Raw genomic sequence first — 12,939 nt, forward strand, 5'->3', positions numbered from 1 at the left:
CAGGAAGACATATGCCATTCAATTCGTCTATAAATGTTCCAATAAAGCTCTTCTTTAATGCTATTTCAAAAAGATCAACATCACATCCAATAGAATCAATTCTATTTGCTTTCATCAGTGTCACTTTAGCGTACTTCAAACTCGCCCACGCAGTTAGACATGATGGCTTCGCCACTGCAGATCAGTTAGATATCGACAATGAGCACGATTGGTGGTGGTCTGTGGCGTTAAGAGCTTTCGGTGGTAAAACTTGGTCATTAGCAAAGGTTAGTTTCCCGTCTTCTCTTAGATGTTTTCTCAAATATCCGTATAGAACGCTGATAGCGTAGACATTATGATCGTTTTATTAGGATACATCCTTATGCACGGTACATTCGTGAATCTCTTTGTCGAAATGAAGAAATTGGGGTCTAAATTTTGGTTGGGTAGGTTCCAAAATCAACAAATTATTCCGATTTAACGATATCATAGGTATGTCAGTTATCGTATCATCAGTTTTCTCCTTTGTTTGTGCCGGTTTAGTCGCCTACTACTCAGATGTCCGTGTAGACCCTATCAACTTGTTAGAAGCATTGCCTTTCTTGGTTATCACAATTGGATTTGATAAGGTTAGCAGTGGTAATATTCTTATAGCAAAGTATCTAACATCCAATATAGCCAATCTCATTAGCACGCGCCGTCTTCTCTTCTCATGATTTAGCACCACCGGTCTTCCATCCAAAAGCAGGCGATTATTTTACTCTCGGTACACCACTCGAACACCCTTCAGAAGAAAGTCAAGTGAACAAAGTTAAATTAGCTACACCTACACCTGCTTCCACGATTGTTCATCGCGCAAACACTAAAGTTGGTCCAAGAATTGTCAGAGATACAGCATTAGAAATCGCAGTTCTTATCTTGGGTGCTGCATCAGGCGCTGCAGGTTTGAAAGAATTCTGTATCCTTTCAGCACTCAGCATCGGTTTCGATTGCTTCTTCTTGTTCGGTTTCTTGTCACCAATACTAACCGTCATGGTCGAAGTACATCGTATTAAGTTATTGAGGGGTACACAAAATACTATTTACACATCGGAAAAGGTCAACAACCCTCTCACAAAGTTAAAGGTTTTACTTTTATCTTCATTCCTCATCCTTCATTCGCTCAACCTTCTCACAACGCTCTCATCACAAACATCTTTGAAGAGATTCTTGGATGATTCCTCAGAGAATCAATCAGCCTCTATATTTAGCGATGCATTCAACAAGGCCAACAACCTCTTCGATAACGATGCCAATAGTAATCACACAAAGGTTGCCTCATTGGCTGTTCTTGAAGATTTCATGAGCGGTTGGACCCACCTTGTTGGCGATCCTATCATGTCCAAGTGGATTGTTTTGATACTTGGCTCATCTATCTTCCTCAATGGTTATCTCCTCAAAGGTTTAGGTGGTGGTAGCGGTCCTTACACAGTCCAAATCGACAACAAAGGATCAATCGCAGCTAGAAGACATCTTACTGATCAAACAGATGATAAAGATGGATTGAAATTGAAAGCATATCACATGCAGAAGGTTAAGGAAACAGCTGAAAAAGTCAACAGCCTTCCTTCACTTCCACCTACCTTACCATCGGTGAAGGAAATCGACAGACCGCTGCTTGTCAATGACGCGGGACATATCGGACATCCAAAGATTATTGAAGAGAGTTTATCAACACCAGCTCAAGAAACACACTTCGGTAGAAGAAGTCTTGAAGAGTGCTCAGAATTACTTCAAAGATCAAAGGATTCCCCATCGATTACACCAAGTACAGAATTTAGCGATGAAGAATTCATTATGTTGGTTCAACAAGGTAAAATTCCAATGTACGCATTAGAGAAATTATTAGGAGATTTCGAAAGAGCTGTCAAAATCAGAAGAGCTGTTATTTCACGTCAATCAACTACTGCAACTTTAGAACATTCAAAATTACCAATGAGATATTACGATTATCAACAAGTTATGGGTGCGTGTTGTGAAAATGTTATTGGTTACATGCCAATTCCAGTTGGTGTAGCCGGACCACTCAAAATTGATGGAGATTTAACACCAATTCCAATGGCCACTACTGAAGGAACATTAGTCGCATCAACGAGTAGAGGTTGTAAAGCACTAAACGCATGTGGCGGTGTAACAACAGTTTTAACAAGAGATGGTATGACAAGAGGGCCTGCCTTAGAATTCCCTTCAGTTGTTGATGCAGCACGTTGCAAGAAATTCATCGATTCGAAGCATGGTACCGATTATATTACTTCACACTTTAATCAAACTAGTAGATTTGCTCGTTTACAACAACTTAAGTGCACACTTGCAGGTAGAACTCTTTATGTTAGATTCGCAACAACAACAGGTGACGCTATGGGTATGAATATGATTAGTAAGGGCGTTGAAAAGGCATTGGCAGCACTTCACGAACAATTTCCTACAATGCAGACTTTGGCTCTTTCCGGTAACTATTGTACTGATAAGAAACCAGCTGCTATCAACTGGATTGAAGGTAGAGGTAAATCTGTCGTTGCTGAAGCGGTCATCTCAGGTGATGTTGTTAAGAATGTTCTCAAATCTAGTGTTAGCGATTTAGTTAGACTTAACACTAAGAAGAATCTCGTTGGTTCTGCTATGGCTGGCTCAATCGGTGGATTCAACGCACATGCTGCCAACATTCTGACAGCTATTTACCTTGCCACTGGTCAAGATCCTGCACAAAACGTTGAATCATCAAATTGCATAACATTAATGGAGAGGTGAGTATAATTTAAATTTCTCAAGAAAAAGTTTACTAACGCAAGAATAGTGTGAATAATGACAATGACTTATTAGTAACTTGCTCAATGCCTTCAATTGAAGTTGGTACCGTTGGTGGTGGTACTGTCCTCTCACCCCAGGGTGCAATGTTGGACTTACTTGGTGTGAGAGGAGCGAATCAAGTAGAGCCTGGTGCAAATGCTCAAAGACTCGCTCGGATAATTTGTGCGTCAGTTATGGCTGGCGAACTTAGTTTAATGGGTGCCTTGGCTGCCGGACATCTCATCAAAGCACACATGCAACACAATAGAACACCGCAACCTAGTAGACCACAAACACCAAGCTTACTAACACCAGTAACACCTTCAACTATTGGCACAATACCTACAGTCAATTCAACAACATCATTGAATGCCTTACGAGTTAATGCACTTAAAAGTTCAAAATAGAGGAAATACCCAAATAAATTAAGATTTTTATACATTTGTCAACGGAATATTTGTTATATTATTAAAAAATACATAATTTTAGTTTTCGGTTGATTTTGGCACGTCGATTTGGTGTTATCAACTACCAAAAGTAAAAGTAAAAGTAATGGCGACGTCCCACAGTAGACGGAAGGGGAATGATAGTGCGAAAAGGTGCATAGACGTGAGTATATTAGTTTATTTATCTTATACATCGCTTACGTTATAAGTTAATTGAGAGCTTGCCGAATATGCTACCTCCAAAGATAACTGATATATATAGACCAGTAAAACGTAATAGACTAACTAATGATACCCCAAAGTCATCAAATAACTCATTCACTTCTAACGCATCAACTCCTCGGATCGAGATTAATAAGAAGGATTCCAATAGAAAGTGGTCAAATCAGGATTACAAGGAAACTTCTTCATTGTAAGAGTGTTTTACAACCTATCTTTTTCTTTTCTCACGTTATTTTTAGGTACAAAGAGAGAGGACGTAATATAAAACATTGGGGGGATCGACATTATCAGTTATCGACAAAAGCCACTGGGGATGAAAGTGATTACCTGAGGGTTTTAGCTGCATGTGAGCTACTGGATGCCGTTCTTATGTATGCCTATGCATTCTGGTGTGAAGACAGAATCAATGGAACTTTATTACAAAATTGGAATAGTTTGGAGCCATTAGCGAAGTTTAGTAGAAGTAAATGCGATTCGTTAACGGTGAATTCATTAGTTAATCGTACACTTATCGATCAATTACAGGGATTGGCATTGATGTTATATGGATTAGTGTTATTTCAAATATCAACTATAGAATCAACCCAGAGTTATCACAAATCGCTCAAACTTCAAAAAGCACCTTCTAGTGACGTGAATGAAATGCAACAGCGTACGAACGAATTACTAGTCAGAAATATAGAAAACCACAAACGTAAAGATAAGGCTGCTGAAATGTTGGATAAATCAAGGTTGAAATTTCCTTCATATAATCTCAGGGTTAAATTCCCCCGTACATGGGCTAGAGCTGTGGGCGGGATGATCGAGACGGAAAATGACGATGATAGTGAAGAATATGAGGAATTGGAGAATGACGCACAAAGAGCATCTGAATTGGGTGTTTCATCACATTTGGTTCAACGCGTAAAAATCGGCACAGTTGATGGCGAGAGATTAGATCCAGACAATATTTTAGGTCCTGGTGGATCTTCAGGTGGTGGATTTGCCTGGCCATTATTAGAAGGTGGATTCTCGCATGATTGGTGGCCACATATCGTTGTTTTCTCACGTAGTATTTTGGATGAATTCGGTCAGATTGTTCGATTACACGATTTCCACACCGGTGATAAAAGAGGATATGATAAATTGAAATAAATAAACTATTTTTTATGTATTCTTTTATTATTTTTATTATTCTTTAAAAGTCTATGATTAATTGTTGTCCAAATTTACGTAAATCCAATTCCCAACTTGGCTGTGATATGCTAGCTTTGTTGGTGAACCAGCAGCAGGTATCTGGTGCGCCTACACCCCAATGGCAGGTTGATGCGAATAAACAGAGTAACAAAACGAAGCAATACGGACATGGCTTCTGGTATATAACGTAGCTCAACATGAAGAGACTAAGGATGATTGGAGATGCAGTTGGGAACGGTAATAAGAACATTAAAAGCCACCATCTCTATCAGTTTTCTTATCAGGCCGTTCATAGTAATATTGACAAAATAAGAACTTACCAAGCAGAACATATGATGACAGTTCAATAAGAAGGATGATAATAGCCCTTTTAGTTTATTGTATTATTTACATATGCATAGCTGCGGTATCATGCATAATTAAATACATACTTCAATTACGCTAGACAGCTTTAGTCAGGTACAGGAGCTAGTGGAGCAGCTGTGGCGAAATAAAATATATTATAAGAGATTATATAGTAGATTTGACGCGTTTATCAAAGAAAAAATCTTTATTATCCTTTTTCGTCGTTCTCGTACTTTCGTGACTGTCGGATACCGTTTGACAGAAACAATGACTACTGAAATTGAAAATTACTTGAACTTCGACAATATAGACAATGATTATAAGCTAGATATTGGTATTGAACAGCTACTGCTGCCTCAGCAGCCTAGCTTCGACATCGAGCAACAATCAGGCAACCAATCTGCTATAGCTTCAACTTCACAGCATCCAGAGCAAGAAGCTAAAGCTATTGATACAAATGAGCTCACTACTCAGGTGAAGAAAGAGGAAGAAGAACCGTTTGTTGAACAACAACCACAGTTGACCGTTGAGGACGCAGACGAGCACTCTTCGGACACCAACAGTGTACCTTCGACTGGCTCTATTAGACAATCTAAGCGCAAACGCACTCAAAAGGATGTCAATATCACCTCCGCCGCGGCTGAAGCTAATCTAAGCCCTCAGGAGTACAACAAATTGTCTTCAAAGGAAAAGAGACAACTTCGTAATAAAATTTCCGCTAGAGCTTTCAGACTGCGTAGAAAAGATTACATTGAACAGCTTGAATCTCAGTTAAATTCCAGAGACGAGTTGATTGAACAACTACAGTCCGATCTCAAGGATAGCAAAACTGAATCAAACGATCTAAGAAAGGAAATACAATCTCTCAAGCTTAAATTTGATCAATTGTCAACCTCCGCATCTGGGTCAAGCTCACTTCCACTTGCAAATACTAACAAGGATCTCGGATTATTTGGTAACACACCAGCAACTCCACCAATTAGTAGCAATTTCATGTCCGTTTATACAACTCTCATGCCTGAAACTAATATCAAAGATATCTACAATTATTCATCACATCAAATTTCACAACCACCACCTGCATACACACCTTCAAACGATTTGCCACCTTCTTACGCACAATCAACCTGTCAAACTGCTAGCAATCTACTCAATTCATTTATCATTGATTCAAAGAAAGCACCAAAGCATCATCACGATATTTCATCTTCATTTGCAAACTGTTTAAAGATTTAAGTATTTTATTTTGAATTTTATTTGAGTTTTATATATGAACAATTTATTTCATGTTTACAAATTGAAAACCTGGTATACCCTTTCCTATTCTGTTACAGTTTTATTGTCTCCACCTGTCTGTTGGTGTGTTTGGTATCTTGAACCCACCATTTGATGCAATTGTTGGTGTCGTGCTTGGTGAATTATTATTATATGATGGTACTATATGTATGAATCCATTAGTAGATGGAGGATTTGATTGATTATATTGAAATTCTAAGCTAATGTTATTGTTATTGTTATCATTTCCAATTTCAAGTATCTTTATTAACTTTCTGGCTATTTCATTACACTCTTCAACCTTCGTTTGACGCGTCCAAACTTGAATTCTGTCTCCTCGTGGACGCGTACTGACGACAGCACCAGTTATGAGGTCATCGTCGTCAATTTCCTCACCAACTAGACCCATAACTAACCAAGACCAACATCTGTCTAACAACCAGTGACTATTTCTTACAATGATTACCCATTTTCCGCCATGAGAGTTTGCTGGATCCTCCCATAATGGTTTAATACCATCTTTAAAGAAATGGTAGTTTGAGTGTCTCTCAAGTTTTGAAGGTGGTTTGCACCAATTCCAAACTCTACAGAAATCTTCTACAGTTTTCATTTCTTGTATGACGTTTAGACCCGCTTCATAGGTACCCTTATCGGTAGGACCTGCTGTTGTTGGTGTAGAAGTTGCTGATTTTGAATCATAATATAATGTCCAATTATGTTGAAGTGGATAATTCTCTTTGTTTGATATTTCTTCTTTTGATTCACTATTTTGATTAGCGAAACGCTTTTGGATAGCGGACAAAGATGGTGTATGTTTGTTATAACTCTTTGGATTATTCGCGTTATTCTCCTGTCTGGTGAGTATAGTACGCGCTGTGTTCCTTCTCTCATCGATTGAGCTCTTCACTTGGTTGATTTTGTGGCTGTCAATACTAAAGTATCTAAGTAATAATCACGGTATATAAGTACGAACACTCACCGACTTACAAGCTCACTCAATGATGGCGGTCTATTTAACTTTTTGGTTTTTTCCATTTATCCCTTGACCGTATTAGACACGTGTTAAGTTTCGTCATTTACGACAATAGATAAAATGGACGATATAAGAAATGAAATTAAAAAAATTGCACCTACTACTAGATTTATAGCTTTATCATCAATTGGCGTATCTCTGATATCTTTCATCGCGCCAGCTTATGTTGGTATGCACACAAAGCTCGTCTTTCCACAACTTTGGCGCTTATACACTGGCTTCTTTATCCTTCCACGATCTATTAGTGCTATATTCGATTTCGTTATATTATACAGAACGTCGTCTGATTTGGAAGGCAGTGGTACATCTACAGCAGGTGCTGTGTATGCTTGGAACAGAATAGTAGATGCTACACTCATCTTACTCCTTAACATACCAATTAACGCTTTCAGTTTATTCAGACCACTTTTTGTCAGTATAATCTACACTCAATCACTCATTTCTCCTAATGCGACTGTAAACCTATTTGGTTTGGTTAGTATACCCCACTACGCCTATCCTTATGTTATTCTTCTCATTGATATGGTTTCAGCTGGTCCAGTTTCCGTCTTAATCAGTTTAACTGGTATAATTGCAACTCATTTCAGACAATTACTTTCAATGTCTCCCTCACCAGTACCTCCATTTATAAAGAACATAGTAAACAACCCTCCAAGATGGTTTCAACGCTGGTGGATAGCTGGAGATCCAAAAGAACGTAAAACTAGTTATGGAACAGCCATAAATCCAAAGAAAGAATCAACTCACAACTGGGGAAGTGGTAGACGTTTAGCAGATTAACTATATTAGATTTATAATATGCATATATTTATAAAAATGAAAATAAAGTCTATGAGAAATTTTTAACCAACACGCATAATCTTTCGCTTGATCTTTGGTTTCTTTTCCTTCTTTGGTGCTTCGTCGACCTTCTTAATTGGCTCTGGAGGTGGTTGATCATTTGCTGTCTTAACGTACATACCAACAGGTTTAGCGGGTGACCAAGCTGGTCGTCTGAGCGTTATACCCTTAGGTGCAGAAGGTAATTTATGTGTGCGTTTATCTAATTGTGTGTCATCTTGTAATTTGTCCTTTAATTCTTTGGCTATTTCTGTTATAGCTTTTACTTTCATGCCAGGTTGTATTTCAAGCTTTATTCTACCTGGATTCTCCCAATCACTTGGATGTGTCTTTGTAGGTTCAAATAAAACTCTGTAACCAAGGTTTCCTGCACATTCGGCCAAATCGTTCGCGAGAGGCCACCAAACACACTTATTACGTGCTAATCTACGCTGTTCTTGACTAGCTTTTGCATCAAAATATAAAGGATAAAGCGTCAACCAATTCTTGTAGTCTTCTAATTCTAATTCATCTCTTACTGGCTTCATACGTGGTGTTGCGTTAGTGTCGATTATGACGGGTAAAGGTATACGTTCTTCCTCCATGAATTGAGAAGGAAGTCCAGGCATGCCGGGCATACCAGGGAATGCAGGTGGTGGTGGTGCACTCGAACTTGTACTTGTTGATGGTGCGGGTACGGTTGTCGGTGCAGTTGCAGGCTTAGAAATATCATCAACATGCTCCAGCAAAGCTCCTTGATTTCCTTGACCTCCTAATGCACTCAATGGCATATCAAAATCATCATCAAATTCCACTTTTTTACTCTCGTCCACCTCTTCCTCGATTCGTGGCATGGTTGGATGTGTTCAAGAGGGATATAGAATGATTTAATTATTAATTTACATTAAATAGCTTTAATCACTTTCACTTGTTTTATATATCCTTTGCATTTATTGTATACCAGCACTATATTTGTTTGAGAAAATTGCAGTCTTCCAAGCGTTATTACTTCCTCCAATCTGATCTACATGCTCCTTGTGAGAATCGAGACTCGTAGGTTCAAACATTCTGACTTTCTTTTCTGGTGTGACAATAGCATTGTCAGTTGGGTTTATTAAGCTGTTCTTCGACGTATTGGGCTGCCTTTCTGTCTTTATTGCTTCAATCTTCGGTAATTTGTTGAATGTTGTCCAGAATGTTGGTGTTCTACGTTTCTTCGTGCTTTGTTTGGAAACGTTTTTGACTGGTAACACCGGTTTGCATACTTGCTTGGATTCATTTGAAGCTTTATTTCTGTTCTTTGTCTTTTCCCCATCATCAATGCAGATTTTGAGTGTCTCGACGTGTTCCTTCCCCAGTCTTTTACGTGAAGCAGACATCTCGAAGGATTGTTCAATAGTCATCTGAGATCTTCTCTCAAGTGAAGTTTCCGTGTACTAAGTGCATATTGAGCTAGAAATATGTCAAATTTGACGACCTACCCGTTCTTGATATTGCGGTTTGAATTGTTTGTCAGTAGGTCTTTCTGAGAGCGGAAGTGATGGTAATGGTTCTACTGGTGATTTTATCTGCCTTTGTTCTTGTACTAAACCATCTTCTGTATCTATCTCATCACACAATGGAACAGATACATTCCTCATTTTATCAAGTGGGATTACAGGCTCTAAAAGTGTGGATTAGCTGGTGAAATTAGATATCACCACCAAGTGCACTTATAATACGATAGCTGCGCATGTATTGCATTTTGGACCAGGGCGTCTCCATTATAACCTTATCTGTATCATTGCGTAGTGTGAGATCATGACTGGTAACAAAAAGTGAGTAAATTGGGTATATAGTGAGAGATACATCTTTGATACTCTGTGTAGATATCCAAAGGTATCTTTATCTCCTCGCAAACGCCCTCGATGTGTACCTCATCCGTCCTATTAAGAGTGTGAGTGAATACGATACCAAGATGGTAGATACCTACATGCTAGTCTCCCAGTGTGCCATATTGCATCTAAATTATTGTGCAACACTTCGATCTCGTCTTTAATTCTGGCGGTTTGAGTGAGAGATGAAATGTAGTTATCTCATCAGCAATTGCGAAATCTCTAAGGGGTACTTTATCTTCTGAGAGCTTCCCAAAATGTATCAGTCTAATTTGATTACTATACAGCGGTGCACTCGTGTGTTCTTGCCGAAAGTTAGAATCGTCAGTTTCTCCGTTGCACTCACCAGCTGGCCAGTGTGCAACTAAGTACTTTTTGAAATCTCCCAAAGTTGTGCTTATATCGTCTACAAACTCAATTTGACATTTCTCACCAGTATTAAATAACACTCTAATTTTGAACTCCATTGAGTTATCTTAAGGAAGAATATGAATATAAATATATGCCAATAATTTTACAATGCCCATTCAGAGACACCCTCTCGTATCGCTCGTTCCCATGCTTGATTTCTCGTCCATCCGCCTGCTTTTGCTATGTCGTCACCTCCAACAACTGTTTCGGCACCTTTGAAACCGTCAGCATAGACGTTTGGTACTATCTTATATAGGTTGCTGTAGTCATCATATGTGTCTTCATCGTAAAGTGGATCCCATACGTCTTCTGTAGTGAAGGGCATGGGATTATCAGGTGGGAAGGCATTCGCGGGTAGTGATAACGGCTTGTTTTGATTGGTAGTGCGTGCTGATGACCTTTTTAAAGCTTTCGACCGCTGTTGTGCCATCACCCTTTCAGCTGATTTCGAAGAATGTTCAAGCTCCCTCAGTAAGACCTCCTTATCTTGGTCTTTTTCAAACATTTCCTGCTCTAGCTCCCTCCTAGCCTCTTTCGCTCGAGCTTCACGTTCCTTTTTCTCACGCTCTTCTTCCGCTTTGACAGCCTCAGCTTCTGCAATCTCCTTGGCTGAATTTGATATGATTGATGATGCATGCTTAGCCTGATGTGAACGTATTTTAGCTTCTGTGTTTGGTATATCAATATTATTTATCAGATTATAAGCTATATCTTCGACTTCTTCCAAATAATCATTATAACTGCGTAAATCACTGAAATCATCGCTCGTCAAGTTATATGCCTTAGCTACACGCCTTCTGACGGCGACTTCCTTTTCTACACCAAGGTCTTCAAAAGTTTGAGCTACGAATGCAGTTTTACGTGTTATTTTACCACAAATCGGACACGGTTCAGGACCTAACGTAAACAACCTATCTATACAACTCTCGCACATTTTGTGATAGCATGGAGAGACTAGTAACCGTAGAGAAGGGTTAAGATAACGGTCTGATGAACAAACTGGACATTTGTCATCCGCTGACTGTATAAAATTGTGAGTTTGACTACAGTTTGCGATAGTACCTACAGAGAATTCTGTTATCTTACCAGTTTTATCACGTACGCCCGGACCGAGTAGTTTTGTAGTCTTTCCAGCTTCCAATGGAGTGCTATCCCTCGTAGACGGTTTCGATCCCTTCCTGTTAGATTTGTTGCTATTTAGCCACATGGGTGGACACTCTAAAGAGACAAAGAGCAATAAATGTTGATTTGTTAAAATGCATATTTCTTCTTAATATTACAAATAAATTATGTACGTGATGTATTATTGTTCTATGAAATGTATGTCTAATCCTGCTTTCTAAATGATGCTTCCTTTATTATCCAAATTAGATTCTCATATCTGTATTTCATTTCAGTTATTTCGTTATCTCCGTTTATCACTTCTACTCACATTACGAAAGTGACGCAAGTTCCTGGCAATATTCTGATAGCGTTGATGCCCAATCCCCTATAAAAAGCCTTTATTCCTTCCCTTTTGTAAGACTCTTTAACACAATGTCTGATATTTTCAAATTCTGTTGAGTTCTTATAGTTGTCAGTTTCGTCATGTTCGAGAGATTAATGCAAACGCACCTGCAATCTTGATCTGACAACTTGGTATGGGTAGGTAGTTGCAAGGGCAAGTAGTTTAGATGATCCACTAAGTGCGGTGTACTCCCAATTAGGCTGCATGAATCAGTGAGTGAAACATTAAATTGCTAATCTTCACTAACCAATTTATCATTAGCACAAGGTTGGCTTCCCCGCACTGCAAATCTTGTCTTCTTCATCTCTTCGTAGATCGTGAATTGTAATGCACTATTCACGACTGTTCCGAGTGCCAATAGTGTACCTTTCCACAAACCTAATACACCTTCTGACCTGACTATCTTGCTCAAGCCATCAAATAGACCCCTATACGCGTCATTGTTTTTGTAGGAAGACGTGTACATTCTTGTTTTGATAACATAGAAAGGATTTGTGACCATCGCGCTGATTGAGCCTATAGAATGTTAAGAAGTGTAACAAAGAAGACGTTGTATCACACCTGCTGTTGATGCACATAGGAGATATTGGGAGGGTGTTATCGACGCGTTATTGCGCTGTTGTGAGTGGACAACATCCTTGAAAGTTGTATAGCTGCACAGAGTGTTAGAAGGATAGAACTGTATCATGGCTACGTACAAATAGAAGTAAGTCGCCCAACCAGATGAGTTTCCGATTATGTTTGGTACGATACCTCTCCACAATCCAGAAGGACCTTCCTTCTTGACAACATTTTTGAGTGCAGAGTATATAGCTCTACCATATCCAACCCTTTCAGAACGAGTAGCTACCTGAAATCTTACTTTTAGTATGTCAAATGGCTGCATCGTGAATGTGGCTACGACGCCTGCGCCGAATCCAGCAACAGCCTGATCCTATAGAATACATGTTAGATAATACATCACGATAGTTTGCATATTTACGGCACTCTGGCTGCCAAAATAACTCTTTGGCTTCGACGAAGTTG

The 12,939-nt window shown here is 39.0% G+C and overlaps 10 protein-coding genes across 10 annotated transcripts; 4 read left to right on the forward strand and 6 right to left on the reverse strand.

The window, feature by feature from the left end:
• Positions 1–11: 11 nt before the first annotated feature.
• Positions 12–3,212, forward strand: WALSEDRAFT_27329 (hypothetical protein; the record flags this gene model as incomplete). The annotated part of the gene is made up of 5 exons (XM_006956527.1): positions 12–266; positions 314–425; positions 472–608; positions 658–2,762; positions 2,813–3,212. The coding sequence occupies 5 exons, from the start codon at positions 12–14 to the stop codon at positions 3,210–3,212; spliced, it is 3,009 nt and encodes a 1,002-aa protein (XP_006956589.1).
• Positions 3,213–3,354: 142 nt separating this feature from the next.
• On the forward strand, positions 3,355–4,962 carry WALSEDRAFT_59485 (hypothetical protein; the record flags this gene model as incomplete). Its single annotated transcript, XM_006956528.1, has 3 exons — positions 3,355–3,414; positions 3,461–3,663; positions 3,713–4,962. The coding sequence occupies 3 exons, from the start codon at positions 3,358–3,360 to the stop codon at positions 4,605–4,607; spliced, it is 1,155 nt and encodes a 384-aa protein (XP_006956590.1). The 3' UTR covers positions 4,608–4,962.
• WALSEDRAFT_67500 (hypothetical protein) lies at positions 3,416–4,981 on the reverse strand (the record flags this gene model as incomplete). Its single annotated transcript, XM_006956529.1, has 2 exons — positions 3,416–4,914; positions 4,970–4,981. The coding sequence occupies 2 exons, from the start codon at positions 4,979–4,981 to the stop codon at positions 4,651–4,653; spliced, it is 276 nt and encodes a 91-aa protein (XP_006956591.1). The 3' UTR covers positions 3,416–4,650.
• A 157-nt stretch (positions 4,982–5,138) lies between these two features.
• On the forward strand, positions 5,139–6,231 carry WALSEDRAFT_59486 (hypothetical protein; the record flags this gene model as incomplete). The annotated part of the gene is made up of 1 exon (XM_006956530.1): positions 5,139–6,231. Exon 1 carries the CDS (start codon positions 5,262–5,264, stop codon positions 6,228–6,230), a length of 969 nt encoding a protein of 322 aa, XP_006956592.1. The 5' UTR covers positions 5,139–5,261.
• A 35-nt stretch (positions 6,232–6,266) lies between these two features.
• On the reverse strand, positions 6,267–7,283 carry WALSEDRAFT_53542 (translation initiation factor eIF4e). Its single transcript, XM_006956531.1, has 2 exons — positions 7,249–7,283; positions 6,267–7,201 (listed from the first exon to the last, which is right to left on the reverse strand). Exon 2 carries the CDS (start codon positions 6,877–6,879, stop codon positions 6,331–6,333), a length of 549 nt encoding a protein of 182 aa, XP_006956593.1. The 5' UTR covers positions 6,880–7,201; positions 7,249–7,283; the 3' UTR covers positions 6,267–6,330.
• A 79-nt stretch (positions 7,284–7,362) lies between these two features.
• Positions 7,363–7,884, forward strand: WALSEDRAFT_10702 (hypothetical protein; the record flags this gene model as incomplete). The annotated part of the gene is made up of 1 exon (XM_006956430.1): positions 7,363–7,884. A coding segment is annotated over one exon (522 nt), but the record flags the coding sequence as incomplete, so codon positions are not given.
• Positions 7,885–8,114: 230 nt separating this feature from the next.
• On the reverse strand, positions 8,115–8,975 carry WALSEDRAFT_56363 (signal recognition particle, SRP19 subunit; the record flags this gene model as incomplete). The annotated part of the gene is made up of 1 exon (XM_006956532.1): positions 8,115–8,975. The coding sequence occupies one exon, from the start codon at positions 8,973–8,975 to the stop codon at positions 8,145–8,147; it is 831 nt and encodes a 276-aa protein (XP_006956594.1). The 3' UTR covers positions 8,115–8,144.
• A 76-nt stretch (positions 8,976–9,051) lies between these two features.
• Positions 9,052–10,428, reverse strand: WALSEDRAFT_56364 (hypothetical protein). The gene is made up of 4 exons (XM_006956533.1): positions 10,342–10,428; positions 10,094–10,299; positions 9,603–10,046; positions 9,052–9,557 (listed from the first exon to the last, which is right to left on the reverse strand). Exons 3-4 carry the CDS (start codon positions 9,759–9,761, stop codon positions 9,072–9,074), a joined length of 645 nt encoding a protein of 214 aa, XP_006956595.1. The 5' UTR covers positions 9,762–10,046; positions 10,094–10,299; positions 10,342–10,428; the 3' UTR covers positions 9,052–9,071.
• A 45-nt stretch (positions 10,429–10,473) lies between these two features.
• WALSEDRAFT_59488 (CDK-activating kinase assembly factor) lies at positions 10,474–11,623 on the reverse strand. Its single transcript, XM_006956534.1, has 2 exons — positions 11,473–11,623; positions 10,474–11,427 (listed from the first exon to the last, which is right to left on the reverse strand). The coding sequence occupies exons 1-2, from the start codon at positions 11,611–11,613 to the stop codon at positions 10,510–10,512; spliced, it is 1,059 nt and encodes a 352-aa protein (XP_006956596.1). The 5' UTR covers positions 11,614–11,623; the 3' UTR covers positions 10,474–10,509.
• Positions 11,624–11,651: 28 nt separating this feature from the next.
• Positions 11,652–12,930, reverse strand: WALSEDRAFT_59489 (mitochondrial carrier). Its single transcript, XM_006956535.1, has 7 exons — positions 12,896–12,930; positions 12,612–12,847; positions 12,475–12,566; positions 12,161–12,429; positions 12,021–12,113; positions 11,839–11,972; positions 11,652–11,787 (listed from the first exon to the last, which is right to left on the reverse strand). Exons 2-7 carry the CDS (start codon positions 12,797–12,799, stop codon positions 11,733–11,735), a joined length of 831 nt encoding a protein of 276 aa, XP_006956597.1. The 5' UTR covers positions 12,800–12,847; positions 12,896–12,930; the 3' UTR covers positions 11,652–11,732.
• Between the last annotated feature and the right edge of the window lie 9 nt (positions 12,931–12,939).

The sequence above is a fragment of the Wallemia mellicola genome, assembly GCF_000263375.1.
Source record: "Wallemia mellicola CBS 633.66 unplaced genomic scaffold WALSEscaffold_3, whole genome shotgun sequence".
In the NCBI taxonomy this organism is placed as follows: domain Eukaryota; kingdom Fungi; phylum Basidiomycota; class Wallemiomycetes; order Wallemiales; family Wallemiaceae; genus Wallemia; species Wallemia mellicola.